At 52.6% G+C, this 15723-nt stretch overlaps 1 protein-coding gene across 1 annotated transcript; it reads right to left on the bottom strand.

Moving 5' to 3' along the window:
* Positions 1-875: 875 nt before the first annotated feature.
* LOC119870314 (kallikrein-15-like) lies at positions 876-14371 on the bottom strand. Its single transcript, XM_038528056.1, has 5 exons — positions 14258-14371; positions 12387-12546; positions 11088-11374; positions 2304-2440; positions 876-1254 (listed from the first exon to the last, which is right to left on the bottom strand). The coding sequence occupies exons 1-5, from the start codon at positions 14301-14303 to the stop codon at positions 1102-1104; spliced, it is 783 nt and encodes a 260-aa protein (XP_038383984.1). The 5' UTR covers positions 14304-14371; the 3' UTR covers positions 876-1101.
* Between the last annotated feature and the right edge of the window lie 1352 nt (positions 14372-15723).

Below are 15723 nucleotides of genomic sequence, written 5' to 3'. Positions count from 1 at the left end.
CCAGATCCAGAACGATGAAGTTTCAGTGGTCTCCCTGAATAAGTTCCCTCACATTTCAAAATCCAGAGTTCTTTTTGCCCCCAGGCAATGTTGGAATCCCATTACGCCCTGCCCCCCACTCCATGCTCCCCAGATCTGGATGCTCAAGGTTATATCCTCCAAAGTTCCACGAATACCAGACTGTCTGCCTTCTATGGTCAAGAGCGTCCCCTCCACAGAGACTGATTCAAAATATTTAGGTCACAGGAGCCAGGTTGATGTAGTTCAACTATCAGCGACCTTGAAAATCACCTTTTGGGGTGATCTCTGTGGAGAATCGGGAACCAGAAATCTGCAGCCTCAATGTTAAATTCAAAGGCACATTCCCTTGGCTCTTCTGTAAAATTAAAGTAGGCCACAGGGTAACCCAGCCTCTGCTGTGTGTCTAAGGGGAGGAGAGCACTGGCCCTTTTGCCTGGCCACCAGGAAGCCCATAGCTAAATATCGAAGAAAATGAAGTCATTCTTGATCATCTAGAGTGTGCTGGGTCCTTTCACTGGGGTCCAGAGATATATTTGCCCAGGGCCAGGCACTATTTGAATCAGTTCATGGGAACTTCCTCATTTGATCCCTTACAACCCCGTGAGGTAAGCAATTTGATGAGCTGTGTTTTATGATGGGGAAATCAGAGCTGAGGGGCATTGGGTCTTTTCCTAAAGATTACACAGCTGATCCTATGCATATGTGAATGGAGGGAGCCCTCCTTCAAGCCACTTCTCTTCACCGAGGCATCGGGGCAGTGGGTGAAAAGGAACAAGGTACAGAGGTTCTGGGTCCTGCTCCCAGTGTCTGGTTCCCACTTCCCTTCATCGCCAGGAGAAAGTCACAGAAACTCCTACAGAGAAACTTGCATCAGCACTCTTGTTATCTCAGTGTTTCAACAGGTGACCTTGAGCACCGGCTCTGGCCTAAGACGGGACAAGCCCTAACATGTGGGCCTTGGACAAATGAGGTCTTGAGGGATGGCTTGATTCTGTCCCTTCTGTCCCAGGTCAGGATGGGGTTGTTGGCCAGCTGTGGGAGCTTGTGCTCAGCCAGAGACACAGTGTCAGGCCCAAATAGTTAGTTCCTCTTCATGGTTTCCTTGATCCACTCCAAGTAGCTGCAGACTTTGGTATAGACCCCAGGCTTGGTGGTAGTGTCACAGGGGACGTCACCCCAGGACACAATGCCCTGCAGGACTCCCCTACAGACCAGGGGCCCCCCGGAGTCACCCTGTGTGGAGAAGGGAGAGTTTGAATGGGAAACTTCTGGATCCAGTGTCCCCATCCTTATCCTAATCACCATTGACCATCTCGGTCAAACTCCAATCCCACCCCACCCCACCCCACTGCATGCCATCCCACCCCACCCCAACTCAATATAACCCAATGTAAGGCACACCAATCCAACCCAACCCCGTGCCAACACAATCAATACAACTCGGCCCACCCATGTTCAGTCCTCCCCGTGTAACCCCGACCCAGGCCAGCCCCTACATCTTCCCCATTCAGAGTCAAACCAGACCTACGCCTATCCTCACTGGCAACACAACCAATCCCAGTCATCATGTCTGTCACATCCTAGACAAAATGTACCCTGTCCCCAATTTCACCCAACATATTTTCCATTTAAAATCAAACCAGGGGGTTGAGGGTTTGGGCAGCCTAGGTGGCTCGGCGGTTTAGTGCCGCCTTCAGCCCAGGGCGTGATCCCGGAGACCCAGGATCCAGTCCCACATCAGGCTCCCTGCACGGAGTCTGCTTCTCCCTCTGCGTGTGTCTCTGCCTCTCTCTCTGTCTCTCATGAATAAATGAAATTAAAAAAAAAATCAAACCAGGGCGCGGGGTGGCACAGTTGATTAGCGTCAGATCTTGACTTTGGCTTGGGGTCCTGGGATGGAGCCCCACATCATGCTCCAGGCTCCAGGCTCCATGCTTTCAGCAGAGAGTCTGCTTGTCATTCTCTCTCTCTCCCTCTCTCTCTCTGCCCCCTCCTCACCTTCTGCTCTCTCTCTCCTGAAAACAAATAAATCTTAAAAAAAAAAAAAAATCAAACCAAGCCCATTCCTATCCCTAACTCAAGCTCAGGATGTTGCAAACGGAACAGCACATCATCCACCCCAAACCCAACTCCACCTCATCTTCAGCCTCCCCCTGGCCCCATTCTAACCGCTCTTTCTTCTCCATCCCCAAACCTATGTCTACATCTTCTGTGGCCCAAAGCAAGCACAACCTTACCCCATCCCAACTCCCAAACCATTTCCCCTACCCCGTGGCTCTGACCTCACAGGACTCGGTGCCTCCACCCTCTGCTCCTGCACACAGCATAGAGGCCACCAGGCGCCCTGGGTAGTCCTTGTTACAAGAGGCGGCCGGGATAACACTGATGTTGGCACAATGCAGGGTATCTGGGAGACTCACTGGGGAGGACAGTGGACTTGAGTGAATCTGTATTTTCAGGCCCTTGCCTGCCTCGCCCAAGAGCCCTGGACGGCTAGGGTCCCTGGAGGCCTGACACCCAGCCCCTCCTGTCACGCACCTTGTGAGTCTGTGCTCCCTTTGGTCCCAGGCTTGTGATCAGACACCAGCCCCCAGCCGGACACCACGCAGGCCTCGGCCGGTTGGGGGCAACGCGTGGGCAGCGCCACGGGGCGCACTTGCCGGGAGAGGCGCGCGGGCCGGGTTAGACGTAGCAACATGACGTCGTGGCGATGGCTGTGTGCTTCATAGAGCGGGTGTGGGATGATGCGAGCCAAGGTCCTCAACTGCTCGGGACCATCGCGCTTGCGCAGATTGTGCTCGCCCAGGCGCGCTCTCATGAAGCTGTGCGGGCAGGTGATGATTATCGCAGGTGGAGCGAGGAGGAGGCACAGAGATCAAAGAGTGGGCATGCTGGGGTCCCCCACCCTTTGGGAATCTGGAGATGCCATTCCGCCCCTGCCCGGGGCGCTGAAGCCAGTAGTAGTGGTCACCTCTGGCCTCTCGGGACCAAGGAGGTGCGGCCACCTGGAACTCAGCCCCTAGGCTCCGGCTCTTTCCTCCTCACAATCCGAGATTCTCTGATCTCTAGACCCTTGGTGCCCCTGAGGACTTTGAGCCCTGCCTTCATACCGGGTTTGGCAGTGGGCTGCAGACAGCACCCAGTGCTCAGAGATGAGGGAAGCACCGCAGTTGAACCGTCCACGCTCAAATAGGGCCACTTGCCAAGTGGGGCTCACACTCTTCGCCTCCCAGGATCTTGTCAGTGTCGTCCTGGACCGCTGGGAGAAGGGCAGAGGAGGATGCCTGCGGACAGAGGCTTTTCCCTGGGTCCCACACCTTTGCGTGCACTCTGCCCATACGATGTATTTTTCATTTGTGCTTTCCTCCAACCTCTGAAGACATCCCTGTCCTTGAATTTTTTAGCCCTGCCTTCTGTTGGCCTTTACAAGTGCTGCTGCTTTGCTCCAGGACTGTCCCCCTGCCCTTGGCCCTTTCCTGTGTACTACGGGATTCTGGGAGAGCACATAGGTGGGAAAGGTTCAGAAGCCAGGAAGTCCCCTGAGGTGAGAAGTGGAGACCGGGACCAGGAAGATGGCCACTTGGAACCAGCCATTCAAGGTCACCAAGCTGTCACAGACCATCAAGTGGATGTGGGCACTCGGTATGTATGACACACAGTCTTGGCTCTAGAGTCAGAACATCTCAGCCAAATGCGCATGTGGCCACACAAGGTCATGGGCAAACCTAGAGGCACAGCCAGTGTTCCAAACTTAGGAACTGATGTGGAGAGCAATTTAAGCTGAAATTCACCTGCATCTCCATGGGTTAGCAGCTTCAGAAATCATCACAGCACAGACCTTCACAGGTATGTATGAATCTGGAGAGTTCAAGCATGGGTATGCGCGTGCACACGCAGACACACAGACACTGATTTGGACCTCAAAGCTCACACCTAAATTTCACACAGGGGACCTGGTTCCCACATGTGGACTGGAGTTGGACACACAGGGCTTTGAAAGCCCACCACACGCAAACACACACACACACACCCAGAGCACCATGCATAAGGCTACCTAAGCAGGGATATTCCAAGGTCATAAGACCATGATCCACTACTGGGCAATGGGGGTTATGACCCCTGAAGGTCACAGCAAGACACACAGACACCCACCCTGGGGCAGGAATTTGCACAGCCAGACCAAATGCACATATTCTGCCTACCAGGGTCAGGAACTGGCCAAGGGCCCTGGCAAGGTCAGGGGAATGCGGATGTGGTGGACAGGGGGCTTAAGAAAGCAAGGGTGGGTGGGGTTGTTGTTCGCCAAAGACGGACGGAGGGTGTGAGCTGAACAGCTGGGCATCGAGGCTGCACCCAGCCAGTACCAGCTGGAGGAGGGTGGAGGCCCTGGCTGAGTGCAGCAGGCAGGAGGGAGGCAGGGAGAAGAGAGCACAGAAGGAGCCTCAGGGGAGGCTGACAGCAGGGGGTAGCTTCAAGGAGCCTGCAGAAGTGAGGGTCATGTGGGGCATAATGAAAATCCACCTTCAACTTGTCCAGAGTAGAGGCATCAGGTTACACTTAAATTCTCCATGGGTGGTAGCTGAACATGGTCTGGAGTTTTCCTAGTACCCAGGGTCACCTTGACATAGTGGCCACCTCTCTCCAGCCTCAACCTGCTCCCCTGTCAAATGAAAACAAGTGAACCTGGGTGGCTCAGTGGTTGAGCATCTGCCTTTGGTCAGTTCGTGATCCCGGGGTCCTGAGATGGAGTCCTGCATTGGACTCCCCTCAGGGAGCCTGATTCTCCCTCTGCCTATGTCTCTGCCTCTCTTTATGTATCTCTCATGAATAAATAAATAAATATATTTTTTAAAAAAACAAAAAAAATATTTGGTCCCAAATATTTTTGGGATGCCAAAATAGATACCATGGATGCACCCATCAGTTTATATGTTCTTGCCTTGAATTGTTATATTTTTATACTTTATATTTATTTTTTTAAAGTTTTTTTTTCAACTGATTCATAAGAGAAAGAGATAGAGAAGGAGCAGGGTGGAGGGGTAGAGGGCAAAGCAGACTCCCCACTGAGCAAGAAACCCAATGCAGGACCGGATCCCAGAACCCTGGAATCATGACCTGAGCTGAAGGCAGATCTTCACTGACTAAGCCACCTGGGCACCCACTTTTCCTAACTTTTAAAAAATATTTATTTATTTATTTATTTGAGAGAGAGAGAGAGAGAGAGAGAGCACACAAGTGAAGGGGGGCAGGGTAGAGGAAGAGGGAGAGAGAGTCCCAAGCTGACTTTGTGCTGAGCCTGTTGCCTGAGATGGGCTTGATTTCAGGACCTGGAGATTCTGACCTGAGCTGAAACCAGGAGCCAGTCATTCCTCTGACTATGCCACCAGGTGTCCCTCTCCCTCATTTTTTCAAACAGTGTTTTTTTAACAAGATGATTAAAAAAAAATTCAAAAGTCAGGATGTCTGGGTGACTCAGTGGTTAAGCATCTGCCTTTGGCTCAGAGTGTGATCCCGGAGTCCCAGGATTGAGTCCCATATCAGGCTCCCTGCATGTTGTCTGCTTCTCCCTCTGCCTGTATCTCTGCCTCCCTCTGTCTCTCTGTGTGCCTCTCATGAATAAATAAATCAAATCCTAAAAAAAAAAAAAAACAACCCAAAAATGATTTCCAACTCCTTCAGAAACTTTTTGCTTCCTTGTAGGTCTCTGTGTGTTTCTGGTGCTTTTGAGCACTGCAACAGGAGGCTGACCAGAATCTGGATCTAGGGTGCCTGGGTGTGAGTCCTGGCCTAACCACTTGTCAGCTGGGTGATCTTGGGCATAATCTTTAATCTCTTTGTGCTTCAGCTTCCTTGTTTCTAAAATGGTAGTGGTAGTAATCCCTAATCATGCATTGTTTGATGAATTAGCAAGTTAAAATATGTAGAAGACAGGGTGCCTGGGTGGCTCAGTTGGTGAAGCATCTGCCTTGAGCTTGTGTTGTGATCCCAGAATCCTGGGATTCAGCCCCACATTGGGCTCCCTGCTCATCATCCCCTTACTTGTGTTCTTGCTCACTCTGTCACTTTCTCTCTCAAATAAATAAAGAAAATGTTAAAAAACAAAACAACACATAGACAGATTAGAATCATGCCTGGCACGTATCAAACACTACAGCAGAGTTAGCTATTATAAGGATTTTTTTCCCCAGCCAATTGCACCTACCTTCATTTCAGACCTCAAGTAAGTTCATGATACTTCTGCAACACTGTGTGGTATTAATCTTATTTACTTATTTTGGATATCTCTTTCTTGTATACCTCCCGAACTCAGGTTGGTGGATGTACATTATGGAAAAGAATAGAGGCAAAGATCTAGCCCCGGTTCAGGTACTACTGGATCATGGTGCTTAGAGGGTGTCATTAGGGGACTTATCTCTTGCCATGTCTCTGTGAACTTCCTCTGTATTGGGCCCTCAGGCCAGCTATGTCCATGCAGTGGCAATGGGGCCCATCAGCAGCACCCAGATTCTGTTCTCTTTTTGTGAACACCCGGGGAAAAGACAGTAAGTTGTCTTCTGTAGCCTTCAAGCAAGGATCTCAGGATGAGCTCTGATGGGATCAGATTTACTTCCCTGGGATTTCTCACTCTGCTCCACAAAAGTTGCTGTGGTCAGGAAGATGTCATGCTATGACTGGCTGGGTCTAGATCACATGCTTTTCTTACGAGTAGGTGGAGGGGTCATTTCTGTCAGAAGCAGAAGGACAAAAGGTGGGCAGAGAGTTCCTCTGAACAAAGTTAAGTTGCTATTGCCAGAAGAGTGGGAATGGATATGGAAGGTGGGCAAAAAACAACAGTTCAGAACTTCCTCCCATATTTATGATACTGTTTTGGAGCACAATTACCCTGGGGGTATTCCCAAGAGCAGAATAGCAGTGCTTCAGAAGAGCTTGGGGAGACTTTGTACGGCGTTGATATACACTCCCTAGAGGAGTCAGGATTCTCATGACAAGCAACAAACCAATTAAAGCTAGTTTAAGTAGAAAATAGATTTATACAGGATGTTGGGGGAGTTTGCAGAATCTGTGGAAGGCCAGAGAATTGGGCTCCCAGGGACAAGTGATCAGGATCATGCCCAAAAAGCCCCTGGAGGACTGGCTGGTTGGGTGTGACACTGCCGCTTGCCCTGTGCACCCCCATCTCTGGGGCCTGGACTCTACTGGGGAACCCCTTTCTCTGGTGCCCTGGGACCCTGGAGGTAGCTGTGGCCACACCTAGCAGAATAGGGTCCATGCCTACTATTGGAGGCGGATTCCAAGTGTAGTATGGCTCTTTATTGGTAGAGTCTGGTCATGTGCTGAGGTCTTAACTGTATGGGAGGCTGGTTTCCTTCCTGGAAACTGTGGATGCCTGTGTTGGGGAAAATATTCCAAATGTGGACTAGTGTTTAGAGGTGCTGGGAAGACAGAGAGAGTAGTGAATGTTCATTTCATTTCCCCTTTGCTCTAAAATGGTAACTTTGTGTGATTTTAAAATTTAAGTTACTTTTATTTGAACAGACACTATATGTATATGGTTCAACATGTGAACAAGTGCAAGTTTCCCTCTAGCATTTCTGTCCACCATCCCACTCATTCCCCTTCCTGGGGACAACTGATGCTACTAAGACATCTTTTAGCTCCTGTGTATTCTTCTAGTCTTATTTTCTGCACATCTGAGAAAATAGCTATGTCTATACACAATATGGCTTTATAAACATCTACAAACACATACATATACACCCATACATATAGCTATGTCTCTATAGATACTGTATATGCTTGACACTTAAAAAACACACAAGACAGTATTACAATTCTCTTTTTAAAAGTAAATCATTTATTCAAGGCTAAGAACATACAATGTTTATGGCTGGCATAGAAACATAACATATAGGTTATGAGGGGTTTTCTTAAGGTGTAGAAATTTGGAATTTTTATGTTCTAATTTGTCCACCTTTGCCTCTGAGACTTTACCAATTACTTTTCAGGATTGGGGAGTTCTTGTCCCTCTAGATTTTTGGTGAAAATTCAATTCTGGTTGCGTGTGTGTGTGTGTGTGTGTGTTAGGGTTTGATTGTGATTCTAGAGTATGGTATGCAGGCAGCATTGAATCCTGTGCTCCTTGCCAACTTATGGAAAGGGTTTGAATTAGTCAGGAGTCTTTAGATCATAAATAATAGGAAATCTAACCTGAAATGGCTTGAGTGAAGAAATTTATGGTCTCACCTAAATGGAAAAGGGTGAAAGTAGGAATGCTTTCAGGCAGGGCTGAATTCAAGAGCCAAGTAATAGCATCAGACATTATTGTCTGTTTCTTGACTAATTGATTTGGCTTCATTCCACATAGTAGTAAGTCAGGATCTAGTTAAGAAAATACATCATTCTAGGGATGCCAGGGTGACTCAGTGGTTGGGCGTCTACCTTCAGCTCAGGACATGATCCTGGGGTCCCGGGATCGAGTCCCGCATCGGGCTCCCTGCGTGGAGCCTACTTCTCCCTCTGCCTGTGTCTCTGCCCCACCCCTCTCTCTGTGTGTCTCTAATGAATAAATAAATAAAATCTTAAAATTTTTTTTAAAAAAGAAATCATTCTAGATGCTTCAGAGGGTAGTAAAGATAGAGACAGAACAAAGGGAGGTGGTGGTATTAGCAGAGCCCGGAAGCTGGAGCCATCTGGAAGGCATAGACTCATGTAGGATTTGCTTAGAGGTGGCTAGAGTCACAGAAAAAAAAATGTGGCTACTGCTAAAGACACCAGCTGAGGTGGTGGTGGTGGTGGTGGTGGCATTAGTGAGAGGGAAATAAAGGCCCTGGCTTGTCCTCTTCTTCCAGAGCCAGTCTTCTGCTGGTGCTGCCCATTAGCCAAGCATACTGCTAAGCTAGTGAGCAAAGGAGGCTCAGAAATGTAGTCCTTGCAATACAGAACAGGCGAGGGTGGGGAATAGATCTGAGAGCAGACAGACAAACAACTGGCAGAACTGCTAACAATGTGGGCCTCAGGTCAGGCAGGAAAAAGAACACAAAAGGTTCTGGCAGAAGTCTTGTATGATCGGGTCCCACGAGTACCCCAAACCCAATATAGTGGCCAGAGCAATGCAATGCACTGATGAGGTGTGAGTGGGGATGGGCATTAAGGCTTATGCCACAAATGTCTACTTCTGACCAAACCACAAGATGGGTTAGTCTCTGGGATGACTTGAATGTCATCTCAACTCTTTCTCCTCTACTCTTGTCTGTGTTCCTTTCTTAGTTTTAATCTATCAGATCTGCTGCCCGCTTCAAACTGGGTCCAGGGCTCAGGCACAGGCTCACAATCCTATAGACTAGGGGAAAAAAGCCCTTAGCCGCTTCAGTTAGAAAAAGTCCCAGGGCAGAGCCTGACTGGTTGGCTTTGCTCATGTACCCATCTTTGGGCCAGTCACCGTGGCCTGGGTTGTGGGGCACTGAAATTGGCACAGCCAGAGTCATATGACTCTTTTTGTGGCCCCAGAAGGCAAGGATATGTCATGAGCAGCTCTCTACCGGGATTCTGTGATTGAACCCCACAGGAATCTTGCTATTCTGTATATATGACTAAGCTTTTACAATCTGGGTAGGTTTCTGGTTATGTGTGAAAGATACACAGTTTGCCAGAAACAAAGCAGATGGAGTCTTAGCTTATTTGGCTGAAGCAGGCTCGCACTGTTCAGAAAGTAGGCAATGTAGGGAAGGGCGAAAAAGACGTAATTATCAGAAGGGGCCAATAACCGAGGCCGAGGCCACAGGTGTCCTACCTGGTGACCACCTATCTGTGCTGGGGCGCTGGTGCCTTGATGCTGTGGGTCTGTGGGGCGGGGGGGGGGGGCGGGGTGGAGGGGGGGGGACTCGGGAGGAAGAGGCGGGGCCAGGGAGAACTCGAGGCAGGGCAAGGGACCAGGAGAGGGCTGGCCCGAGCGAGGGGAGGCGGCCTCGTGGGAAGAGGCGGGGCCTAGGGCGGCGCTCGGAGTTCCACGCCCACTAGCCCCCCGGCCCCCAGGAGCTCTGAACTACTTCAACCACTTGGGCATGTGGAGCCAAGGGACGGCCTTCAAGGAGCGGCGGGTGAGCTATCGTCGGTGGGCCTCGCAGCAGAAGAGCCAGAGACGCGAGTCCGAACAGCCGTCCACCGCGGACCGCAAGCACACGGTGCAGCAGCCCCACGCAGTCACCTCCGCGACTCTCTAAGCAGGCGCACCCGAGCTTCTCAGGATGCTGCCGGTGACCTCAGTCAGGATAGCGGGCCCGCCCCCTCATCGTGGCCACGTGCCGAGATGAGACCTCCCTTCGACGCCCCACTCCCAAAGAACCTGCCTTGCCTTCCGAGGAAAGCCCACCCCTCGAGCTGGGGCCTACCCTTTGCAGCTCTGTTCCCGCCCACTGAAGCCTGAGCTGCCCCCACCCCTGCAGTGTGACACCGCCCCCTCCCGTGGGGTTTCGGCACTCAGCCCGCCCGGTGTCCGGACCTAGCTAGGGCCATTCCTTGGGTGCCTAACCTAGCCCTCTCAGGCCATGCCCCGAAGGTGCCCTCCAGGTTGGGAACCCCTCGCTCTCTGAGGGCGAGTCCTGCCCAGGAGATCCAGTCACACCCCCGGTGGGACACTATGCGTGCGTTCCAGCATTTAATGTAGCTACGCCCCGCTTGAGAACCGGCCTCTCCCCCAGAAAGGCGTGGCGTGCGATAAGATTTCCTCCCCCCTCGCCCTCCCTGACTTCTCCACCACAGTAAAACGTGGGCACCTCACAACCTCTAAGTCTGAACCTTCTTGCATCACTGCCCCAGCGCAGGGTCGGGCTCAACGCATGTGACCCGGTGTAGGTATTGCCACATACATCATTGGACAGGAGTTGGAGGTCCACACACTGGAGATCATCTGTATATATGACTACAGACCAGAGAGAAAAAGGGCGGTGGCCAGACCCCAGGTGACTCCTCAGCCCGTCCTCCTTCAGGTCCAGAGTCCAGACCCCAGCCCCCTCCTCCCGACAGCCAAATGTCTGGACTAAAGGCTGCAGGGTCTGGCCCTGGCATACACTTATCGGGTTCGATGCTGCCCCAGCCAGAGGCACAGCAGGTGCTCCCCACTTGGGGTTCCTGGGTGGGCAGGTCCAGGACCCTCACAGCATCCGTAATCTGAGCGGGCTCTGCGAGGCGCAGCAGCATGATGTCATGGCTGTAGTCCTCTTCTGGGAGGCGGGTATGGTTCTTCAGGAAACTCAGGTTGAATTCAGGGTGAGGGAAGCTCTCCCTGATCTGGACAAACTGGGCCGTGTCTTCATGCTCGAACAGGTTGTAGCGACCCAGCCAGAGCTGGTAATTGCTGAGGAGAGAGGGGGCCCCAAGGAATGAGGATAGAGAGGCAGGATAGGGAGAAGAGACCAGGGAGCTGGAGGAGGGTCCCGAAGACAGACAGACACGTGGAGAAATGGGGAGAGAGAGACAGTTGAGAAGGAAAAGAGCTACGAGGAAAAACCATAAGTGAGACAGAAGGACGTGACAGGTCAGCCAGAGAGGAAGACGAGGAGGGTGAAAAGAGAGAGCACAAAGGGAGAGAGTGAAGACTACAGGCAGTGTGAGGAAGAGAAAGAGCAGAGGGGGAGACGCGGGAGGAGGGGGGGCCTGGGACTGGCTCAGCTGCAGCAGGGGCTGTGGGGCTGGTTCCCAGCAGCGGGTGGCCTGGCCACCAGCCCAAGGTCGGTCCCGTCCCTCCCTGGACCTTCTCCCCCTTCCTCCACCCCCTGCCTACCTTCCTCCTTCCCTTCTCCTCCTCCTTCCTTCGGAGCCCCAACAGGGCACCAGCAGAAACAGCCCTCCGTGTGTACCCCTGGAGGGCATCCTTGTCATACACACACATGTCCGGATAGTCCCTTCCTGTTCTCTGGGGGTCCCTCGCACTCCCGTCCTGGGGGGTGTTCAGCAGCAATGGGGCAGAGACCCAAGGAGAGAGATGGGGCAGAGAGATGAAGAGTGCGACATACAGTGACAGGCATGCAGCAGAGAGACCCAGAGGAGGACAGACACAGGGACACACACAGATACCAGAACAGGAGAGAGTGGGAGATAGAGAAGAGTCACAGTCAGACACCGACAGCACCAGGTGCTGAGAGACACAGAGAGACAGGGCGGGGAGACACAGGAAGATAGTTGTAAGGAGAGACAGAGAGACACAGGCTGTCTGGGAGGGCTTCCCTGGGGTCGTCCCTGCCACTCTCCATGGGACCTAGAGGAGGACCACCTTTGTTTCCCTCAGTTCCCCAGCCTCCCCTGAGGCTAACCCAGGGGCAGTGCCAGAGTGGATACCCCGTCATCCGCAATGCCCTGCCCCCACTTACTCGTTTATGCAGTGGGCAGCGGTGAGCACCCACTCTGGGTGCACCAGGACACCCCCACACTGGAACTTGCTGTAATGGTACAGAGCTGCCTGCCACGGTTGAGAATTCTTCGTACAATCCCAGCCGCCTATGATCCGGGACTGAACAGGGGGTGCGGCACCTGCAGGGGGTGCTGGGTCAGGGCAGGTGGGGTGTCAGTGGGGCCCGGGGGGCCAGGGCTAGGAGAGGCAGCTGTGCTGTGCATGCGGTTGGAGGGATGTTGGGGCAGGGGAGCAGGACAGGGTTCTGGGGAGAGGGCAGGGATTTTGGGAAGGTTCTGGAATTCTAGAGCCATCCCTGGGGTTGTGGGTGGGTGGTGGGTCCTGGGTGGGGAGAGGATGCTGAGAACAGAGCCAACCACAAGGATCAAGCAGGAGACAAGAAGGCAGCATCTGGAGCAGCATGTGGTGTAGGGATTGGGCAATGTGGGGGAGATTTGGGGTCTTGGGCTGGGGAGCAGATAATTGTGAGTTCTGAGAGGGGAAAAAGGAAGCTAGAAACAGAGAATGTGTGCTCCGAGACAGTGGCTCAAGAGCTGGGTAGAAAGATTTTGGGGGTTCCAAGAATCCCAGGCTGAGGGATTAGTTAGGGTCATGTTGGGCTTTGGGGGTTCTGGAAGATGCAGGGAAGGAGGTCTGAGAGGTCAAGAATAGCATCTGGGCTAAGGAGTCTGTCTGGCTTTGGTCCTTTGATTGGGGCAGGGAGAAGATCCCTTGGGGGCTTGGGCCTTGAACAGGAATGGCTTTGTGAGAGGGGTGGGTCCCTGGAACTGGGGTTGGGGCCAGGACTGGGAGGGGGCTCAGGGGGAGACAGAGCCAGATGGTAGTTCTTCTGGATTGGGTGATTGTCATGCAGATGAGGTTCAGGGTCTGAGGGTAGTGGAAGGATCTGGGGTTCTCTGCGGGGGGGTAGTCTGGACAGGAATGAAGATGGAGGCATATTGGGGCCAAGCAGCTGTGGGAATGCAGGGAGGACACACTTGATGTGGGGTTTGAGAGTCATGTGCTGGAGTCCGGGTGGGGGAGTGGGGCAGGCCAGCTGGGCTCTGAAGGTATTTGGGTTCCTGGAGGGAAGTCCAGAAAACCAGCGCCAAACTGGAGGGATTCACTTAGGGAAGCCTGGATCCTGGGGGAGGAAGGAAATTCTACAAGGAAAGGAATCCGTAGTTTGGGGTTCCGGTGTTGTTCCTCAGGGAGAAGAGGGGGCGATGCTGGATCAGGGTTCAGGGGTAAGACTTGGGAAAGGAAGAGACATTTGTAGAATCCTCATACCAGGACGGGGGCCCCACCTGGAGTCAGGGGCCAGCAAGTCTGTGTGGGGAGAAGCATAGGTGTCTGGTGGGATTTGGGGGTCCTGGGAAGATTTCAAGGGAAGCAGATGCCAGGCAGTGGAAGACCTAGTTGAGAGCTGACAGCTGGGTGGGAAAAGTCACCAGGATGCCAAAGGATTTGCAGACTCAGGTGCCAGAGCCATAGAGAACTAGAAGGTGAGAGGGGGTGATCGGGACTGGGTGCACTCCTTGGAAGAGTTGGAGCCCCCCAAAGAGGGAGACAGAGGTGGCCCAGGCTCTGCCCCTTTGGTCAAGTGGCTCAGAGCAGGGTCTGAGTGAAGAAGAGGAGATAGTTCTGGGGGTTCCTGGGAGGGAGCAGGGACTTAGGGCAAGAGTGAGGACTGTGACAACGAGGACAGGCTGGGGTAGGACTTTAAGGGCCTGGGAAAGAGCCTGGGACCTGGGTCTGGGGTGGACTGTGGGAGGAGAAGAGGTCGTGGGGAGGTGAGGGAGCATGAGAGTCAGGCCCATTCCCCCTCCCACATCATCCCCACTGTCTCACCAGTCCCCGCCAGGGACAGGGCAAGGCACAGAACCAGGAACCACATGGTGACCACGGGCAGGCTGGTGGTGAGCTGGGAGCTTGGAAGCCTCCCCAAGGAGTGTTTTAAATCCCTCATCTCCCCCCCCCCCCGCCCCGCCCCGCCCCACCCTGGGGCTCCGCCCCTGCCCTGCTGGCACCCAGATGCTGGCCAAGGCCCTGCCCCTGCTGCCTGGGGACTGGACACCTACTCCTACCCCAGTGCTATGCAAGGGGCGGGAGAGTGCGCACCTGTTGTTCTGCAGGGTCTGATTATCCTGGAAGCATTCCTGGGGCCTGAGGCCAGACAGGGCAGGGCCTGGAGCTCCTGGGCCCCTGCTCTTGGAGACAGAGCCAGTGAGAGGATGTGGAGGGTGTGAGTGAGGGGGACAAGAAACAGAGCGTGGAGGAATCTCTGACCTCCAATACAAAGCCCTGCATACCGGAACCCCAAGTAAAGTCACACACCCGAAAACCCGGTATATCTTCAAACACCAGCAGTGGGGCTCTGAATCCCTTCTCCCCGCACCGCTTGGAGCCAGAGTGTAGATTCCCAGCTTCTGCCGCCTCTGAAATGTAAGGCTCAGCTCTCAGAACACCCTGGTTCTTGCACTGCCTGACTCAGGATCTAGGTCCCTTCCTGTTGTTTCTCTCCAGATAATTTCTTAGGGTACCTACCACCACAATCCTAGTGCCCCCAGATCCAGAACGATGAAGTTTCAGTGGTCTCCCTGAATAAGTTCCCTCACATTTCAAAATCCAGAGTTCTTTTTGCCCCCAGGCAATGTTGGAATCCCATTACGCCCTGCCCCCCACTCCATGCTCCCCAGATCTGGATGCTCAAGGTTATATCCTCCAAAGTTCCACGAATACCAGACTGTCTGCCTTCTATGGTCAAGAGCGTCCCCTCCACAGAGACTGATTCAAAATATTTAGGTCACAGGAGCCAGGTTGATGTAGTTCAACTATCAGCGACCTTGAAAATCACCTTTTGGGGTGATCTCTGTGGAGAATCGGGAACCAGAAATCTGCAGCCTCAATGTTAAATTCAAAGGCACATTCCCTTGGCTCTTCTGTAAAATTAAAGTAGGCCACAGGGTAACCCAGCCTCTGCTGTGTGTCTAAGGGGAGGAGAGCACTGGCCCTTTTGCCTGGCCACCAGGAAGCCCACAGCTAAATATCGAAGAAAATGAAGTCATTCTTGATCATCTAGAGTGTGCTGGGTCCTTTCACTGGGGTCCAGAGATATATTTGCCCAGGGCCAGGCACTATTTGAATCAGTTCATGGGAACTTCCTCATTTGATCCCTTACAACCCCGTGAGGTAAGCAATTTGATGAGCTGTGTTTTATGATGGGGAAATCAGAGCTGAGGGGCATTGGGTCTTTTCCTAAAGGTTACACAGCTGATCCTATGCATATGTGAATGGAGGGAGCCCTCCTTCAAGCC

The sequence above is a fragment of the Canis lupus genome, chromosome 1 (genome assembly GCF_011100685.1).
Source record: "Canis lupus familiaris isolate Mischka breed German Shepherd chromosome 1, alternate assembly UU_Cfam_GSD_1.0, whole genome shotgun sequence".
Classification (NCBI taxonomy): Eukaryota; Metazoa; Chordata; class Mammalia; order Carnivora; family Canidae; genus Canis; species Canis lupus.
This window is presented reverse-complemented; position numbering and strand designations above follow the sequence as displayed.